Source organism: Malus sylvestris, chromosome 14 (assembly GCF_916048215.2).
Source record: "Malus sylvestris chromosome 14, drMalSylv7.2, whole genome shotgun sequence".
Classification (NCBI taxonomy): Eukaryota; Viridiplantae; Streptophyta; class Magnoliopsida; order Rosales; family Rosaceae; genus Malus; species Malus sylvestris.
Window position 1 is genome coordinate 9,187,466 of NC_062273.1, and position 21,232 is coordinate 9,208,697.

Genomic DNA, 21,232 nt, shown 5'->3' on the forward strand with positions numbered 1-21,232 from the left:
TGGATGTAAAGCTTTCCTTTCGTTCAAACAGTCACTACAAGCTGCAGACGATAGTGCATGCGACCAGCATCACCAATAATCTTTTTACGAATGAACTTCAAGTAAGGTTTGATTTTCTCATCTTGAACTTCTAGTGCCAAAATACAAATTTTGTATGTCTAAATTTAACATTTCTCGTCTTTGTTTAAGATACTATAAACAAATACAAGTTGGAATCAACCATCTTAAGGATGTCAAAACTTCAAACTGGTCATTTGTATTTTACTCACAAGATGTTCTCTCGAGCATCTGCCATCAACCCGCCTGCAGGAAATGATACAGTACAACATGCTTCCACCACCGGTAATCAAATGCGCGTGTTAATAAGATTAGCCCGAAGTTACCTTCATCTTTTCCACCTCATTTGTACCAGCCAGCAAGAAAGTACCTCAGCAGGAAACAGAAGCAGCATGCCGTAGCCTGTTGCGTGAAGGCGTTCAACAAATGAGAAACATACAAATAACGCGGTTAAAACGCAAGCATGCACGTGAACCCAAAGAGAAGAAACAAAAAGGGTGATCAAGACCACCCAAGCCACAAAATACAACAAAAGCATGGAAAAACAACCGACTCAACAAAGCTCGTAAAGGACCTAAGACCAACTAGAAAGTAGCCATCTTTCACTAGGGTGAAATTCCTCTAAACTCTAGGAAACTGAAGCCCAGAGATAAAAACTGAGCTCTAACCCAAAGAACCTCCAAACAGGCACTGTCCAGATCGTCAAACACAGAGAATATCTTGAACAAGTTTCTGGAATGCATCCGAGCTACAGAACAGAGATCGTGAATAGCACAACAAGACTACAAAGAATGTGCATTATCTTGATACCAGGCTAACCGTCCATAAGGTTCCACCTGGAGCCAAAAGTCACTAAAACCCCATTTTTAAGAGATGAATGCATTTTGTTTAAAGCAATGTACCAAGACTTAAACTCCTTCCTGAGGCCACTGTGTGACTCTGTGGGCTTCTTAGTGCCTGATTCTCCAAATAAATCTGAGAAACATATTCACGGTATATTACAATATCTAGTTGGGTACGTTGTAAACTTATATGGGTAGTTCAGCTGGATCAACTTGTAAGGGGATGGACTGACACAACATAATCATGATTCATGCCAACAGAATCACTTTATTCTCAAAATGGGAAACACTCATATGCACCGGAAGGATTAAAAGTAGTTCAGCGGGATCTTTCCTTTATTTTTCCTAAAAATGCAGTTATAGGCAAAAGTAACATGAATAATCACCTGGAAAACTAGAAGAGAGATGCAAAGTGACTTCTCTGTCATCCTGCCAAATCGTCTTAGAAAAAGGTTTACAACCGTCCCATCCTTTGTCCCAGTCAGCAGTCCAGTTTCAGGATCAAACCTGACGTAAAAAGACACGTGAGATATTTATAACAATCATTCCCATAAGATGCCTCCAGCAATTTCTGAACTGTCTGTTCGAATTTATACAAAGTTACCTAGGCAGACGATGCCGTGGACATGGAACAATTCCTGCAAGCTGAAAACACAAAACAGTATAAGATGCTTTACATGTCATGAATTTCAGATGTCACGTGTGTCTGTGACTCTGTGTGTGTGTGTGTGTGTGTGTGTGAGAGAGAGAGAGAGAGAGACAGACAGAGAGAGAGATGAGTCAAACCTGGGGCATTGACAAGAGAAAGTTCAATACTTGAGGTGCAAAGAAAATCAGGAGTGTTTCGCTGAGACAAAATTAGAAAGAAGAAAAGAGTTTACCATCAGCGACTGTATGAGTATGCTAGATAGTAGTCGACAAAAAGTACGTATGGGGAAAGAAACAGCCTCGTTGCATAAGGTATATATATTGTTAACTTTGTACTACACTCTGTGGGGTCATCTCATGAGAATTATACTTTGACCCCTCATTCAATGCTAGTACTTAATACTTTTTCTGTTTAGCTAAAAGGTGGTCATGATAAGATCCACAATTTTTTTCTAACGAATTGCATCCAAGTAGTACAGCTTAAGGTTCAATTCTTAAACATCTTACTGTTTTTTTGGTCAAAAAACATCTTACTGTTTTTTTGGTCAAAAAACATCTTACTGTTTTTTTGGTCAAAAAACATCTTACTGTTTTTTTGGGTAAAAAAAACAGCTTACTGTTATGAGTAAACATCAGAGGAAAAACGACCTGTATGATATGAGATTTTAAAGGTTAAGCAAAAGCAGAAACAACCATATTTGCATAAAATTAAAAAAAAAAATGACAGAATTATTAATTGAAACAAGAGAGCCAAATTTTGACCTTCCAGCTATGCCACAGATTTGAAAGAAAAAACAAGGAATTTACCGTAGTTCCTTTTAGCTATGCAAGATTGTGAGTTCCAGTTAGAAAACTATCTAGTGATAAGGACTGCCCATAGTACGGCAAGCCACATTAAAATTATGCAAATTAAGGTCCACATATCATTTGTATTAATAGTGAAATTTAAAGATAATGGAGAACACACCTAAAATGGCCTAAAATCCCAGCTACAGCCATCGTCATCCCAGCAAAATATGTGTAAGTATCTCCAACGAAAGCTGAAGAAGGATACCTAAATTAAAGAGAAAGGAAATGTTAATGTCTGATGCAAGAAGAAAGCCATAAGCATAGGCAACTCAGTAAATAAAATCAACAAGCAGCTTCACCAGTTGTAAGAGAGCAATCCCAAAGAGGTGGCTAATAAGGGTTGGACAAGATATATAGAGAATGCATGTGCCATCTTATACTCAGAATCTGCAGATGCCCCGATTTGCATGATATTATGTATTAAAACCTGCAATCAGTCGCACGTGTCATTTTCAAAATAGAGTTGGACTTCAACTGTTTCATAAGTCCGTATACTTACAGCAGCTGCAATAACAACCGTCTGCCCAACTTCAAGACCATTCAAGCCAGCATGAATATTTATGGAGTTTGTGCAGAAAACCGCCAAAAGTCCCATGTACAGTTTATAAATCCATCCTTCACATTAAAAAGGAACATATTTATGAAAGGATAAGAATCCATTTGTTAATATACAAGCGTGGTAAACTTTTAGGATATTACTGCATATAAATAGATAATTTCAATTGCTACCTAGTGCATATGATCAATTTATCTATTGTTTTCTCAAATTTGGATTATACAAATTTCAAACACATAACAGAAAGATGCAGAAGTTTCCCTATGCCTCTGTTTGCGAGTTGCATCCTAGTGACTCGGTTTGATGCTAATTTATAGTCAATATTCATGCCAGTGAATGATGATTATGATTGTTAAGATAAAAAACTACATCACTTCCATTACATTTTAGAAAATAATTATATACAGTCAGATTAGATAAATAGAACAAATTTAAGTCTTTTATATAGTAAATCATTTCCAAGACAAGTTGGCTATATATGCAGAGACATAAAAACTACAAGATGAATTAAGGGCATGTGATGAGTATCACTTGGACCAATGACAGGAAATCTGTTCCTTGTCATCCATAAGTGCAAAAGCTAATAATCGGTCTGATTCCTTGGAATTCAGAATTGATAAGTACGTGGCTACCTTCTAGTGCACACTTTTACATGCTCAATATTTCCAGATATAACACAAAATAAAGGATATACCTTTTCTATTTTCACCAGCAAGATATACACTTTGAAAAAATTATATCCTTTACATTTTACAATACTTCGAGATCTTAATGGCATCTCACTACATTTACATGAGGGAAAATTAACAAAACTAAATCTAGCATCCTTTTTGGGGTGTATGTGTAACAGAGGGAGAGGGGGAGAGCGGGAGGTGTGACGAAAGTAACTGTATTGGAGTTAAATAACTATATTGCAAGAATACCTAGGTCCAAAACCTCAAGCCCAGTATATGGAACAAGAGGCTTTGGTATGATGATAGTTGTATGTCCAGCATAGGCCATCAGCAGAGGTAGAGCTGCAATGGATGGCAGAACTAATTTCCTGCTCTTCTCAATTACAAGAAAGCACACAGGAATAAAATATAGCATTAATCTGGAGAGCCGTAAAAAATGCATTAAGTGGTATAAAATCTAGAATGGTGATTGAATACTCACACCCTCCAAGGTACATCAAGAACATCATCTACAAATCCAAGCAATACCATAAAGCATATGGATGCTAATGCTGCATTGTATTCGACAAGCCACTGCATGATTCAGATATTTAACAATTTAGTCTTCCATCATTAGAACACAGTCACAATTTGCAAACACAAAGTTCAATAGAAGAAGCCTTTAAAGCTGATGTCAAAGAATAAAGACCTCTCTCTCCCAGTGTTCTCAAAAGCAGGCTTCCTAAAGGTGTATGGCTTTTTGGTGAATTGTATACTTTGTTGTGCCTTTGTGTGAAAGAGTTAGAGGCTTAAGCCTCACAAGCTTCTGGATTTCAAAGATTTTCCACTCCCACCCATTACCTTACTATGTGGTTGCCGCAACAATCCAGAGGCTAGAGGAAGTTTCAGCACTTGTATGGTGTTCAGATGGGGTTGTCAGCTGTTCTGAGTCGTTTTGCTCCAGCTCTTCCTAAGGCCAAAGGCAATGGCCAAGGACCAAAACGAAATTTAAAACCCCATCTATTTAGGGTTCAATCAAAGCTAACTTTCCAATTTTTTCACATTAATATCTTTTTTCTTTCTCTTTTACTCTTCTTTCTGATAACAAAAATCGAATAATTAAGAAAAACACTTAACATTAATTATTCTGAGATGCTCTCTACCAGAAGTGCCTTATTTATAAATTCTTCCTAGGCCTCTAGTTGAGCCACCAGTGACATTCCCTCTAGGCCACTTTTACATCACCAACCACACCAAACTAATGACTATCTCTACAACACTAACTAAACCTGCTTTGATTGCACCATAACACCACCATTTACCAAAGGAGGCCTATTCCAGCAAGCATATAGATTGACTATGGTCTTAGTATGCATTCATATCTCTCTCCCTGCCCATTGGGTTCCTAAGTAGCAATGGTTCCTTCACTCACACCCTTAATAATGCAAATAAATACATTAAACAAGTAGACAAAGATACAGAACAAAACCAACATAAAACGTCTCCTGTCACCAAGATCTATAAGTTTCATCTTAAGCTGAAATAAACTGTATGTTCCTGAGTTCAATGAAAGGTAGCACACTTACATTTGAATCTGCAGTGAAGTTAAAATACTGAAACAAGATTCCCAAGACCAAGAAGACAATTCCAACAACAATACCCAGTGACTCAGGCCTGAAAAACACAAATGGAACCATAATTATCAAAAGGAAAATACGTGCAGAGTATGAAGCATTAGATCAATATATATGACAATGTATTTGGAAAGTAAAAAAGGATCTTCTCCAATACACAATCCATATTTCCGGAACAAACCTTATGTCAATTAATCGCGAATCAAAAGGGCAAAACCAAATACAAAACTATGATGTCAATCACTGTGCACTCAATTGTCAAATATGTGGATTTTCATATTTAATAAAAGCCTTCATAACCAACAGTCTAAGCAATGAGCTCCAAAGATTCGAAAAAAACAAAACATTTGAGATGGATGTTTAGAATGCAACATGCCGGATTCACTGCCCTGGCGAAATGCTTAAGGTAACAAACATATACCCAGTTCATGAATTCAACTAAAAACTAATTCTAGTACATACCCACCTCATAATTTCGATTACCCACATCATAATTTCAACAAATGAATAATATAGCAAAACAAATGGAAAAAATACTCACACTTTGACAGTACCCTGAGGGGTACCCTTCTTGTTAATATCGTAGCCAAAGAGGTTGCGCCGGAGAACGTATCTGGAAGCGATGGGGATCATCTTAACGGTGACGAAGAACCCGGCAAGGCTGAGACCCGCATTGATGAGAATCGATTTGCGAAGCTCTGGTTCGATCTTGTAGTGGTAGAAGATGAGGTAAAAGTATGGGACTGAGAAGAAGAGCACGACCTTCAGAATTAGGCCCGACTTTGGTGGTGCAATCGGCGGCTCTGCTAATGTGGGTTCTTGGGGTTTGGGCCGTGAGGCGGTCTCGTTTGGTTTGGGTTGTGCCGACGAGTCTGTTGAAGCTCGCTTTCGAGCTGCCATGGCTCTCTCTCTCTCTCTCTCTCTCTCTCTCTCTCTCTCTCTCTCTCTCCCCGACGATCTGAGTAGTTTCTTTGCAGTCTTCAATTGAAAGTCTGCGTTTAGACCCCCCGAATAATGACTCATGACTGTCCAGTTACGTTTTTTCACCCCGTCATTGCACCAGTAGCGCGCTGCCAACTCACCATTGTTACTAGACTCCTTCCATTCTCATCCACGTCATCATTTTCATGATGTTTTATTTTGGGTTAAACGTAATTTTACGCCACATGGTTTTGGATCGTTAACCTGGCACGAAACGGTACGAGAATAATGGGTTTCAAGTTAACATATTAACTAATCAAGTTTCAAATGTAATATCAACTCGTTAAGAAAAAATTTATTTTAGTAACTTTTAATTGCTAGAACTACGGTCTAGTGATATTCTTCTTCACTTGTAAGTGAAACTGAGAGGTCTTAGGTTTAGTACTACGGTCTAGTGATATTCTTCTTTACTTGTAAGTGAGATTGAAAGGTCTTAGGTTCGATTCTCGCCAAAAGAAATTTTGAATCATATTATTACTAGCCCATTATGAAGTTTTAGCTCAGTCTATTCAAAAAAAAAAAAAGACAATCAACAATGATCAACGATCAAGGGTGGTCAACTTTGGCCACTTATTAACGATCAAGGCTGGTCAACTTTGGCCACTTATTAACGATCAAGGCTGGTCAACTTTGGCCACTTATTATGAATTTTTCTAAGGTAATTTGATTCTTCTTACAAAATACCATAATACATTAAAATATTTACAATATTTAATTGATAAGTGTGAAAAATGTAAAAAAAATAAAAATGCAAACACTTGTGATTGCATTCTCTACACTTCGACGATGGTACGTCGTCATTTGGATTTTTAACCCTTGTGAACATTGGTTTTAGTAGGTCAAAATAAATTAAAATTCATAATAATTAATGTACTATTTTAGGCCGATTTAACTAAACAATATAAAGAACAGAGAGAGAAAGGGTGCATCATCAAGAAAGAGATGTGTGATTATGAGGTGTGAGTTATCTCATCCCATTGTGCTTTTATTTATATAGGGAAGGTAAATTTATTACCCCAATAGGATTACAACTCTTATAGGATAATATCAAAAAATTATTATTGACACTCCAAAAATCTTACCTTACACTCCAAACTTTCTATAATTAGAAACAAAAATACACTTGCGAAGAACGTAGAATGATATTTTTGGAGTGCTAATAACAGTTTCCTAATATCTAATCTAAGAGATATTGTAGAATCCCACAAAAATACACGATAGGATTTACATGACCACATTATTAATCTAATAGGGCTACAAAACTCATCCTTGAGTGTGTAAATACTCAAACAAAACATCGCATCAGGTCTTCAATGGATGAAGTAGATTAGTTTATGAAGTCATTAGCACAATGGGCAAATGCGAGTCTCAAATTAACGAAAGCATGCATTGGTAGTAAACTCACAAATCTTGCTATGGTAAAATCCAAAGTAGGTGAAAAACTCATAGACTAAGGAGAAATGTGAGAAGTAATACAATACTCTTGACCACATAGTTTGGTTTGATAGTTTATTTATGTCTACTATCCAATGTAATTCTCTTACTTATAGGATTACGTTGAATGTAATTTGAACGACTTTTTAAATCTCACTCATACTCTAACCATAGATTCAATTATATCATAAAGTATTCCTCCTCAACGATTTGAAGGTTATAGATTCTTTGTTGCGCATTCACTTGCCTTGTGAGAACTTGTATTTTAACATTATCTACATATTAGCTTATGCTTTGTTGTATAGTAATATTTATATTACTTCTAGTTAGATATGTTAATGCATTTATTATGAAGGTACTTTTGCATGATCATTATTAGAAGAGATCTTTGCTTAGCAAAGGATATTGAGGGCCTTCTTTCCTTAGTTTCCTTACCCCTTGGCTCCATGGATGCGGATGGAAAAACTTTGCTTCTTGGCTCCATGACTTCTTAGTTATGGATGAGGGAATGAATTCTCCAAGTTCCCAAGAAAATGAACCTCTAAGTTTCCACACCAAGGAGAGCATTGAGGAAGAGATGAGTGACCGAGGAAGAAATTGATGCTAGTCCATTCTTCCTAGGGTGGCCGGCCTCCTAAGAGAAGAGAAAGCATTTTTGTGTTTTTCTCGTTTCTCTATAGAAAACCCTTATGAGGGAATGGGTTATATTTTCCTTTCTATAGCCACTTACATTGAGTGGCATAATTGAAATCAAAACCAATTCTCCCTCACACTCTCTATGGCCGGCCATGTGGGTTCATTGGGCTTTCATGCCCTTTGTGTTTTCAAGTTGTCATACACCTTGAGTTATTGGACTTGACATTCGAAGCCCATTAGGCCTTGATGCCCAAAAATAACTCGAGGTCTAAAATGAACTTATTTGTTTGATTAATTAACATATTATTTAATCTTAGCCATAAATAATTAAACCGTTTAATTATCCTTACTCATCTCCGTTGTTTATTTAATCTCTATCTTACACGGTGTACGATTCATTAAATTCCTTTTAGCGAGGCAATGAGCGATTAGAACTCTTCAAATCGATTGTAAATTGAAACTTTCTTTTCAATTCTCCCTTTAGTGAATATATACCTTAGGGCTTTCACAAACTATGAGTAACACCTAGCAGTATGCCATGGCTACTCAAGCTAATCAGAAGAGGTGGATAACCTATTCAGTTTGGGATTACAATGCAATACAATCTTTCTCTAATACAATACTCTTGACCACATTGTTTGATTTGATAGTTTATTCATGTCTACTATCCAATGTGATTATCTTTTTTATATGATTACCTTGAATGTGATTTGAAACGAATTCCTAAATCTCATTCATACTCTGGCCATAGATTCTTAATCATATCATAGAGTATTCTCCCTTAAACGGTTTGAAAGTTAGAGATCCCTTGTTGTGCATTCACTTGCCTCCATGGCTAAGTGGCTTAACCTCAACTATGTCATGGACACCCCTTGACGGAGTGACTTTGACATAGTCAAAGATCAAGGACCTAACCATAAGACAACTATGATGCCTTAGGTCAAATGACTACTTTGCATTATCCTAACCATAAGTTTTCATATAATATGAGTATGAGAACTCCTTGTTGATCGCGTTCAGTGAACTCATTCTCTATTGAGCACCTACATGCTTGTCTTGGTGTCAATCACACCAATGACTCGAGACCAGTCACTCTCTCGAAAAGAAGATATAACACATATTGATCTTAACGGATTGTCAATGCCCACTTGACAATCTTATAATCAGGAACGTTTAGGATATGTATATGAAAGAGAATGGTCTCATGACTTATTTAGATCACATTCTCCCAATTACATATTCCTTGGACTTATCGTTTAAGCATATAACATTTATATGAGACGACTTCAAATAATAATCTTTGCCCTTTATATTAAACTAAATTAGTTTAACTTGTGAAATGTTCGTAAAGTATCATCATATGATTGGCTTTATGGCACATTTCTAACATTTTGTTGGTTGTATGTTCTTTAAAGAATATAGCATGTCTCAATTGAGTCGATAAGAACTTAGACTAACTGATTGCTCTGTGGCGGAAATTTACATCCACACCCATCTTGAAGCCAAGCAATCTAGTATGTTTTATGCAAGTAAGTCTCTTCTTACTTTTAGTTTACAAAAAATGAAACCAATTAAAAACTGTTATAAATAAGTAAAAGTGAGAGAGATAAGATTTGCTAGAGATAGAAGCGGAGTGAGTGCAATGTATCACACAAATGATGTAGATAAAAAGAGGAGGGGGATAATGGTATTATTTCTTTCTCTCTTGATCTAGTGTGTTGTAATGAAGTTACAGACATGCCTCTATTTATAAGAGTTTGATCCGACAATTTCTTACATACAAAAAGAAAATATTTCACCTTTCTATGACATTTTCATTTAATGCATTCACCAAAGTCTATTTTGGTTAGTTTTCTTACATAAACGCATGTGTGACATTCATACCACATTTCATAACAAAAACGACGTTTTTGAATTTTTAAAATTAACTTTGACTACTTTATTGTTTTTTATTTTAATTTTTTTTAACTGAGAAACGAAAATAGCAATCAAACAAATTTCATTTTTTTCATTTTAAAGTAAAAACAAAATGTTTTTAATAGTGTGCCCAAAAAAGGGGTGCCCATGCCAAGATTTCTATGTGATTAGCCCAATATACTCTAGGCCTCCTCTGGTACTCTGCGCTTTCAAGCGCTTCCTGGTTTGCGACCGAGCTCTGCTCACACACACACGCACTGAGGTGAACCTCTCCCTCTCCAGAGCTCTCTTTTTCTCTTCCACTCTCTCATACGATTGCTCTCACTCTTTCACTGTCTCACTCAGTTATTTTATGGGTTAAAATCTGTTGGGGGTTTTTGTTTCATTTTAAGTTTTGATCATGATTTTGGTCAAGTTTGAGCTGTGATTTGGTGGGTATTTTTCTAGGGTTTCATATCAATTTAGGGTTTTTTCTTTTTGGGCTTTGAAAAGTTTCTAACATAATCATTTTTTAGTCAATTTGTTCCTTAATATGTATGAGTGTGTACCAAATGTCATCAAATTCTTACGAATTTGTGGCTGAAACCCTAAAACTCTTAGATTTCTGCTAATGAAATTAAGTTAATTAATCTGTTTATTAGCTGTACTGTCATGTAGATTCTAGAATATTCAACATTCAGGTCATAAAGTTTGGATTTTTAAAGCAACTTCAGTCAACTAATTACCTAAATTATTAGTTGATTTTCAATACTATCAAATGCATGCTTATAATAGTTTGTTCTTTATTCTGCAGGACTCAACAACATTTCATTTGCAGGTTAGTCTCTTCATATATATATAATGATGAAGTGTTCCAATTTGATTTATTTTCCCAGTTTGTTGCCCTTTTTTAAGTTGTATAATACAGTATTATACGTTTGAGCTGAAGAAATTGTGATTTCTTTTCATGTCTTTTGAACCATGCCAGATACAGGCATATTTAAAAAAAAAAAAAAATACATACAGATGTGTTTTTTTAACTAACTATGCTCTCAACAGTGACAAAGCGCACAAAAATGGCAACCACCTCTCGCTCATTGTACTGCAGACTGTGCCTGCGGTCCTTCTCCACAAGCACAAAGCCAACGCATCACAACAGCCACCAGCAGAACCACCAGTACACGGAACCCAATTCCTTCGTTGGGTGTTGGGAGGCCCCCAAGGACCCCAAGGAGGCGGAGGCCAAGCTTGCACACCTCCGCCGAGACTACACCAAGCAGGTCAAGGAGGTCCGCAAGGAGTACATCAAGGAGGTCGAGCTCATGAGGCTTGATAAGCTTCGCAAGGACGAGGCTCGTAAAGAAGCCCTTAGGCTCCAGAACGAGGAGCGCAAGAGGCTCAAGGCGGAGGTTGCAAAGGTCCGCGCCCAACAGCGTGAGGTTGCCGAGCAGGAGTTCCAGCAAACGCTGGTATGTGCAATATGATTTTTCTCTGATTTTGATTTTGCTCCGGTGTTTGGTTGCTGAGAGAAACTTCGCCTGTGTAAGTTTATCTTATATTGCCGGTCCCAAGCCCGGATAAAGGAGGAGGGGGAGGGCGTGAGGTAGTCGACAGCCGACACTCCTGGTTTACGTCGAATCTTTATGAAAATGAATCCAGAACGAAATCGTGCTAAAGCTAGGGCGTCACCCGTAAGTGGCGCGCTGTGTGGCCCGAGCACAGTGATAAGTGAGCAAGGGTCGCTGTATCTCCATCGGCACCCGGATGCAGTGTTAAATGAGCTAGGGGGCCATATAAACTTTTTTTCGAACGACTCCACTCAAAGTTGTTTGGGAGCATACGCTCCTATCAACTTTACACAGGACACACAAAAGAAGTATTTTGATCCTATTAGATGGGGGAGGTTGAAGAAGCTAGGACAGAAGGGTAGAGTTCAAGAGAGTAGAATGCGTTTAGGAACGTGGAATATAGGAACCCTAACGGGAAAATCTATGGAAGTAGTGGAAGTTATGGTGAGGAGAAGGATAAATATTATGTGCCTACAAGAAACTAAGTAGGTTGGTCTTAAGGCAAAGGATCTAGAAAACTCAGGGTTTAAACTCTAGTATTCGGGCACAAATAGAACGAGAAACGGTGTTGGCATCATTGTGGACAAGACCTTGACACAAGATGTTGTAGATGTCAAGAGGGTAGGAGATAGAATCATGGCAATCAAGATTGTAATAGGACAAGAACTCATCAATGTAATTAGTGCGTACGCACCTCAAGTAGGGTTGGATACAAGTTCGAAGGAGAAATTTTGGGAAGACCTTGGAGACTTGGTGCAAGGAATTGCTCAGACGGAGAAGTTATTTATAGGAGGAGATTTAAATGGACATGTGGGCAAGGAGATAGGCAACTATGGAGGTTTTCATGGTGGCCATGGTTTTGGGGAGAGAAACGAGGATGGGGAAGCTATCTTGGATTTTGCAATGGCATATGATCTCTTCTTAGCCAACACCTTTTTTAAGAAGAGAGAAGAACATGTGATCACCTACAAGAGTAGGTCATCAAAAACACAAATAGATTTTCTTCTAATGAGGAAAGGGGATCGTATAACTTGTAAGGATTGCAAAGTTATACCGGGAGAGAGCTTGGTTAATCAACATCATTTGTTGGTGATGGATGTACATATCAAAAGAGTGAGAAAAAAGAACAAGACTTGGAAGTGCCCAAGAACTAGATGGTGGAACCTAAAAGGAGAAAAACAAACCATTTTCAAAGAGAAAGTAATCACCTAGTGTGTGTGGGATAGAGAGGGGGAAGCTAGCCAAAGGTGGGATTCCATGGCTAGTTGTATCCGAAAAGTAGCAAAAGAGTTATTAGGAGAGTCCAAGGGCTTTGCTCCACACCAAAAGGAATCTTGGTGGTGGAATGAGGAGGTACAAACGAAAGTGAAGGCTAAGAAGGAATGTTGTATAACCTTATACAAGGATAGGACCGATGAAAATGGTTAAAGGTATAGAAGAACGAAGCAAGAGGCGAAGAAAGCTGTGAGAGAAGCTAAGTTAGTGGCTTATGACGGTATGTATAAGCGACTAGATACCAAAGAAGGAGAGTTGGATATCTATAAACTAGCTAGAGCAAGGGAAAAGAAGACAAGAGACCTAAACCAAGTGAGGTGCATCAAGGATGAGGATGGAAATGTTCTTGCTACAGAGAATGCGGTCAAAGACAGATGGAGAGGTTATTTTCATAATCTTTTCAATGAAGGACATGAAAGGAGTACTTCTTTAGGGGAGTTGAGTAACTCAGAAGAGTGTAGAAACTACTCCTTTTATCGTCGAATTAGGAAGGAAGAAGTGGTAGCTTTGAAGAAGATGAAGCATAGAAAAGCAGTGGGCCTAGATGATATACCAATCGAAGTGTGAAAAGTCTTGGGAGAGGTATAGCATGGCTCACTGACATTTTCAATAGGATTTTGAAAACGAAGATGCCAAATGAGTGGCGAAAGAGCACTTTGGTGCCTATCTACAAGAATAAGGACGACGTACAAAATTGCATGAACTATAGGGGTATTAAGCTAATGAGTCATACAATAAAGCTCTGGGAGAGAGTCATTGAGCATAGATTGAGGCAAGAGACACGAGTTTCGGACAACCAATTTGAGTTCATGCCAGGACGCTCAACCATGTAGGCAATCTATCTCTTACGAAGATTGATGGAAAGATATAGAGAGGGGAAAAAAGATTTACACATGATCTTTATAGATTTGGAAAAAGCGTATGATAGGGTCCCAAGAGACATTCTCTGGAGGATTTTGGAGAAGAAAGGAGTACGAGTAGCATATATCCAAGCTATAAAGGATATGTATGAAGGAGCAAAGACTACTGTAAGAACTCATGAAGGACAAACCGAAAACTTCCCCATAACTGTAGGATTACATCAAGGCTCATCCTTAAGTCCTTACCTTTTTGCGTTGGTAATGGATGAGTTAACAGGACATATTCAAGATGATATTCCTTGGTGTATGCTTTTCGCAGACGATATAGTGTTGATAGATGAAACTCAGGAAGGGGTAAATGTGAAGCTTAACCTTTGGATAGAAGTGTTGGAATCTAAAGGTCTTCGCCTAAGCCGATCAAAGACAGAATATATAGAGTGCAAGTTCAGTGCAAATGGAGGCCAAAATGAGTTAGGGGTGAGGATCTGAGATCAGGAAATACCAAAGAGCGATTGCTTTCGCTACCTAGGATCTATCTTGCAAAAGAACGGAGAATTAGATGGAGATCTCAACCATAGAATACAAGCTGGATGAATGAAGTGGAAGAGTGCATCCGGCGTGTTGTGTGACCGCCGTATGCCACTGAAGCTCAAGGGAAAATTTTATAGGACGGCAATAAGGCCGGCGATGCTGTATGGCACAGAATGTTAGGCGGTGAAGCATCAAACACGTACACAAAATGGGTGTAACAGAGATGAGGATGCTTCGTTGGATGTGTGGGCACACGAAAAAGGATAAGATTAGGAATGAGGATATCCGAGGTAAAGTAGGAGTAGCCGAAATTGTAGGAAAGCTGAGAGAAAATCGGTTACGGTGGTTTGAACATGTGCAAAGAAGGCCTACTGACGCTCCGGTTAGAAGATGCGACTACGGGATAGAGGTTCATGGCCGAAGGGGTAGAGGAAGACCTAGGAAAACTTTGGAAGAGACTCTAAGAAAAGACTCTAAGAAAAGACTTAGAGTACTTGGATCTAACTGAGGACATGATACAGGACCGAGCACAATGGCGTTCTAAGATTCATATAGTCGACCCTACTCAGTGACTTGGACTTTTCAAGTCTTCAACCGAGAAGTTTTCCTCACTCGAGAAATTAAGGGAACACTACCTCAACCTACATGCTTCACTCACAAAGCTTCAACAAAAGAAAAATTCAAAGAACTTAGTGAAGAAGGCTTTGGTGTATTTAACACAATACGTTGAAATGAAGCAAAACTTATTTATTGATATCTCCGATAAGTTACAAATATGTACATATACATGAGTCAAAATAAACAAACAAGAGGGGGCATTCACAAAGGTTGCTTAGGAGAAGTCTCAGCAGTCGGTAAAGCCCCAGAAAGAGAAGGCACCGGAGGGTGATCACTCGGAGCCTCCGTACTGGACAGAACCCTAGAAGGAAGAGGCATCGGAGGCTGATCATTTGGAGCTTCATTACGCGGTACAACCCCAGAAGACGAAGGCAATAAATGCCTTTGGAACAAACCCACAAACCTCTGATGATCAAGTAAAATCTGACCATTAGATTCCTTCACCTGGTCAAGCTTCCTCTTCATGTTTGTAGCATAGTCATGTGCGAGCCTGTGCAACTGTTTATTCTCATGCTTGAGCCCTCTAATCTCCTGCTTGAGACTCATCATTTCAGCCGCCAATGATTCAACTTGGCAGGTTCGAGCAAATAGGCGTTGGGTCATATTCGACACAGAACCTGCACACCGAACACTAAGAGCCAGAGAATCCTTAACACCCAACTCATCAGACCGTTTGGAAAGAAGTCTGTTATCTTTAGGAGTGAGAATGTTCCTGGCCACCACCGCAGCGGTCATATCATTCTTCATCACGGAATCCCCAACGGTAAGAGGACTAGTAGGGGATAAGAAGGATGGGCGCCATATGTTGTCTGGAGAAGGTGCGACTGCCTCTTCACCAAGGTTCAAGTCAAAACGACGGTCGGAAGGGCCAGACATTTTCAAAGGTGTTGAAGAGAGAAGAGGTCGGACAAATCAAGATCTTAGAAGTGCAAGAAGGGAGCTTCTACTTGTGGAGATTCAAGTGTGCTTTGGAACTTAATGCCAACCTCAATAAAAATCTGCACTCGACGGAGCTTCAGAAATCGAAGAGGCGCCTGCTCAGAGATCGAAGAGGCGTTTGCTTTCTCAAAAGCTGGGCTGCTCAGAGACCACGAGGGCCGATCTCAGAGATCGAAGAGGCGTTTACTTTCTCAAAAGCTGGGCTGCTCAAAGACCATGAGGGCCGATCTCAAAAATCAAAGAGGCGCTTGCTTTCTTAAAAGCTGGGCTGCTCAGATACCACGAGGGCCGATCTCAGAAATCGAAGAGGCACCTGCTTTCTCAGCCTTGTCAGCACTTGTCACATGCACACTCAGCCTTGCGGAAATTATGGGCAATCTGTCGAAGATTTCTGGTGAAGTAGAAAGCACGTGAATCTTACTGTTCAATCATCCACTTTCCACATGCAACATCAGCTCATGGGTACCACAGATAACTTTGCCAAAGATCTCTGAAAAAGTTTAGACACGTGAAGCTTGCAGTTCCCACTACATCGCTATGACCAAGAAGGGTAAAAGATTAGCAAAGAAACAGCACTAACAAAGTTTAGACACATAAATTTTGAAGGTTTAGCTACCATATTATTACCCATAAGGGTAAAGGAACAACACCACTGCTGGATAATTGGAAAGTCCCTGTGTGTCAACCTCTGTGCTCCGTGGCAAGGTAGACTAGCAAAAATGCCCAACCTTTACTCACATTCGAGAAAACACTCCCAACAAGATTGCTTGCTCCAAAATCGAAGACGTACCGTCCTCTGAATCTCTAGAGCCAGACTCTCAACATGATTACTTTCTCAAAAATCGAAGAGACACTGCTCTCCAAATTTCAAGAGTCAGACTCTTAGCAGGATTGCTTTCTCAAAGATCGAAGAAGCACCGTTCTCTGAATCTCGAGAGCCAGATCCCCGACAGGATCGCTTGTTTGAAAACCAAAGAGGCATCGCTTTCTCCACTTCGAGAGCCAGATCTCATTGGATAAAGCTTGTCTGTAATCTTCACACGCAACATCAGCTTTCTAGATACCACAGACCACTTTTTCAAAGTGCTCTGACAGAGTTAAAACACGTGAAGCTGGCAGCTCCCACTACAGTGCTATGACCAAGAAGGGTAAAGGAATAGCATTACTACTTGTTGTTAGGGAGACTCCTATTTATGTCGACCTCCATCCTCAACGGACAGGCAGACATGCAAAAATGCTCAACCCTTCCTCATATCTGAGAGGGCACTCCCAACGAAGACTCTCGAAATACTCAGCTTTCTTTCCCCCCGATAATACCTCTGCAAACAAGCTACACCAGAGCAAGAATATCTCATATCATCAGGGTTAAAAGCAAGAGTATCCCATATCATGCTTTTCCCTTCTTTTCCTTTGGCCTTGTTCTTACCTGCAAGACAAGGAGAAAGAGAGCAATCAATCAGCACTTGGAATCAAGCTTCCAGTCAGGAACTGACTGCCTGGAACCCCTTACCTGATTACTTACCTGGCATTGCTCTCGAGTACTCATCTTCAACATCTTATGCTTCCAGAGAAGATACCACATCTGCCTGAGAAACAGATAGGGCAAGTGAGAAGGATACAAGGAAGCATGTGGAGACAAGCGTAACAAAACACGTGCCGATACTTTCATTACTTTGTCAACAACAAAAGTATCCCATATCAGCAGGGTCGAACGTACTCTAGATTTGGTGGACTTGTTTTGACCCTCAAATTCTTCAGTCAGCCTTATACTCTGGAGGTAACCAGAAAACCCTCCAACCCAATTCAAGAATAAGCTTGTGGAAAGTTACTTCTTCAAAAGGAAAAGTATCTTATATCATCTCTTCTTCTTTTCTTCTCTTTATCCTTCATGCTGCCTGCAAGATAAGGAGAATGAGAACAATCAGCCGGAACTCGAAATCAAACTCCTGATTTGGCAAGTGAAGACGATACCACACTTCGGTACTTAGAAGTTTCGTGATTACTCAGCGGCTTGGATCTTGCAAGTCCCCAACCGAGGAGCTTCCCTTCCAACCAGGAGGCCAATCACAGAGCAACACGTGTCGACATCAGAAGTCAATCATAGCGCGACACGTGTCAACATCGAAAGCCAATCACAACACGACACGTGTCAATGTCAGAACAAGGCTAGAAACTCTGTTCTATAAAAGGAGATCATTCTCCCAAAATATTTCCTAATGCCATTTGTACTAAATCATTCACTTGTACCCACTAAAGGAGAGCTTGAACCTATGTACTTGTGTAAACCCTTCACAATTAATGAGAACTCCTCTACTCCGTGGACGTAGCCAATCTGGGTGAACCACGTACATCTTGTGTTTGCTCTCCTGTCTCTATCCTTTTACATACTTATCCACACTAATGACCGAAGCAATCTAGCGAAGGTCACAAAGTTAATACTTCCTGTTGTACCAAAGTCCTCACTGATTTTGTGCATCAACAATCCTTGAGTCCTTACCTTTTTGCATTGGTAATGGATGAGTTAACAGGACATATTCAAGATGTTAGTCCTTGGTGTATGCTTTACGCAGACGATATAGGGTTGATAGATGAAACTCAGGAAGGGGTAAATGCGAAGCTTAACCTTTGGAGAGAAGTGTTGGAATCTAAAGGTCTTCGCCTAAGCCGATCAAAGACAGAATATATGGAATACAAGCGGGATGGATGAAGTGGAAGAGTGCATCTGGCGTGTTATGTGACCGTCATATGCCACTGAAGCTCAAGGGAAAATTTTATAGGACGGCAATAAGGTCGGCGATGTTGTATGGCACAGAATGTTGGGCGGTGAAGCATCAACACGTACACAAAATGGGTGTAGCGGAGATGAGGATGCTTCGTTGGAGGTGTGTGCTCACGAGAAAGGATAAGATTAGGAATGAGTGGGTTGGACATGTGCAAAGAAGGCCTACTGACGCTCCAGTTCGAAGATGTGACTACGGGACAGAGGTTCAGGGCCGAAGGGGTAGAGGAAGACCTAGGAAAACTTTGGAAGAGACCCTAAGAAAAGACTTAGAGTACTTGGATCTAACGGAGGACATGACACAAAACCGAGCGCAATGGCGTTCTAGGATTCACATAGCTGACCCCACTTAGTGGGAAAATGCTTTGTTGTTGTTGTTGTTGTTGTTGTTTGGTTGCTGAGAGTGTGAAATGGAAGGAAGTTTATGGGTTTTGAATTGATTTTGAAATCTAGGATCTGGGTTTTGTTTTTAGGGGTTGTCATGTGCAAATGGGAGGGCAGAGTAGAATTTGAATTGGTTAAGTTTCAGAGAAAATATGAAAAAGGGAAAAGTAAATCATTTGAGTTTGGCGTTGGGTCAAAACATTATTCGGTGGGTTTGTGTTTGCTTCAAATTCAAATTTCTATTTCGTTTTGAACTTTTGATTATCAGTTTTGTGGATGGAAAGATGAAAAGAATGAGAACACTTGAATCCTTTGTTTTTTGGTTTTTCAGTTTGTTTTCTGGGAGAAATTGGGAAGATTTAATAGGAGAAAAGCTAGATGATAGTTTTTTTTTTCCTCGTTTTATTGAATTTAGATGCAGATTAAGAAGATATGAAATTTGAGGGCAATAACTAATGGTCCTGTAGTTAGAAATTAGCATAGATTAATATGTTAGTGTCTTTGCTATTTATGTTGAGATGTTTACCCATAAAAAGCATTAGAAAGTAAGACATTCATAATGGATCGATTTGTGCTGTTGTGCATCCAACTATTCGGACAGTACTTCAGTCTATTCATCGATAACGTGCATGGTGCATTCTGACCCTGATCTCAAAACAAAGTTCATTACGTAAAAAGTAAAACCAGACATTGATTTGTATTCCTGGGAAACCTTGAGATAGTTTTAGGTTTAATTTTTTCTATTTCTCCCCTGTTTTGTACTCTTTCATTTTCCTTTTAACAAATTGTTTCTTACGGAAAAAAAGAAAGCTTTTAAGAAGGTCCTCAGATTGAGTCCAAATCAATGTGTTTAACTTAGTGTTTGATTAGAACAATAGGCTGGTAGTCTATAAATGTTCAATGGTGAAATATGTTCTGCAAGAATTAATAAATTTCCTTGTTAAGCGTTGATCGAAATTCTGGTTTGGCATCTTAGAATGTTATCCGTTTAGTTTCCATTCCTGTACCAACTTAAACTTGAGAAAATGTTCATTGTCATTGATTTCATGAACTATAAAAAATATATTTGATACTGGTGTCTTCATAATTTTCGTTTAACAATCCAAGCTCATACTGTAATAACATGAATAATGATGATTAACAAATTTTGGGTGAACTTAAATGTATCAATTGTCAGATTTACTTGATCATTTAAAGAAAATAGTCATAGTGGTGTGTGGTAAAGTGGTGTTTTCTTTGGGGTAGAAGGTGAAGTCGTCGTTTTCAGTTTCCTTGGTAGAGTTCTCCTTTTAGAGTGCACACGGGGTTCAAGCTTTTCCAACTCTCTCTCTCCTTATGTAGTCAAGATTTCACCACTTGGATGAAAAGATTAAGTCTATCAGATGCGGATGCAACTTCCTTTGATGTGGTTTTGGTAGGGACATGTGGGATCTGTTCTTTGTTAAGTACGCAAGTTTTGAATATCTAATGTAAATTCACATGATTAACTGCGGCATGCGAATCTACCTTGGCGGGTTACATAAATAAATGACAATTTTGTACTTGATTGAAATCCAACCAATGTCCTCGAGAGGAAGGAAGGAGAACCGGTTATTTTTTCTTTTCTTGTTCGACACTGCTTCTATGTTTCTTGCACTTGTCTTACGTGTTTTGATTTGTCTTAATGCACAGTTGAAAGAAAGAGCAGAGAAGCTTGAGAATTGGAAGATGAAGGAAAAACGGAAAGAAGAGATGAAAAAAGACGAGAAAGAACTGCTGCGACGCAAGAGTTCCATGTGGATCAATGAACAAGAACTGGAAAAGAAGATTTTAGAAGCCATCGTTGATACCACACCCCTTTGAGTCTATTTCATTTCCAAATTGTCCAAGCGCTGCTCTCTTGTAGTTTCACCGTATACACAAGATATTCGGGACTTTAGAGTCCTCAGTTTTGACAAAATTTGTACGCGTATGCTCAGAACTTTGTAAGGTACTTAATAATATCCGAATGGATTGTGATCGCGATGCTTCTATGGTAATGTCATTGAGAAAAATTTGCTCTAATGATCGACTCAGCGTTAGAGTTGATATTACGTACGATGCTGAAAAATTA

General features: G+C 39.0%; 2 protein-coding genes across 3 annotated transcripts; one reads left to right on the plus strand and one right to left on the minus strand.

Moving 5' to 3' along the window:
- Window positions 1-96: 96 nt before the first annotated feature.
- LOC126600605 (uncharacterized) lies at window positions 97-6,245 on the minus strand. The gene is made up of 11 exons (XM_050267189.1): window positions 5,781-6,245; window positions 5,192-5,279; window positions 4,108-4,199; window positions 3,876-3,994; window positions 2,896-3,011; window positions 2,696-2,823; window positions 2,515-2,601; window positions 1,686-1,746; window positions 1,504-1,544; window positions 1,286-1,406; window positions 97-459 (listed from the first exon to the last, which is right to left on the minus strand). Exons 1-11 carry the CDS (start codon window positions 6,137-6,139, stop codon window positions 400-402), a joined length of 1,272 nt encoding a protein of 423 aa, XP_050123146.1. The 5' UTR covers window positions 6,140-6,245; the 3' UTR covers window positions 97-399.
- Window positions 6,246-10,324: 4,079 nt separating this feature from the next.
- Window positions 10,325-21,183, plus strand: LOC126600613 (uncharacterized). 2 transcript variants are annotated; one of them, XM_050267208.1, is made up of 4 exons: window positions 10,325-10,469; window positions 11,001-11,024; window positions 11,246-11,655; window positions 20,812-21,183. In XM_050267208.1, exons 3-4 carry the CDS (start codon window positions 11,263-11,265, stop codon window positions 20,980-20,982), a joined length of 564 nt encoding a protein of 187 aa, XP_050123165.1. In that variant the 5' UTR covers window positions 10,325-10,469; window positions 11,001-11,024; window positions 11,246-11,262; the 3' UTR covers window positions 20,983-21,183. The 2 variants fall into 2 exon arrangements, with proteins under 2 accessions (XP_050123165.1, XP_050123164.1); XM_050267207.1 differs by lacking the exons at window positions 10,325-10,469; window positions 11,001-11,024 and having other exon boundaries at window positions 11,218-11,655.
- The last annotated feature ends 49 nt before the right edge of the window (window positions 21,184-21,232 follow it).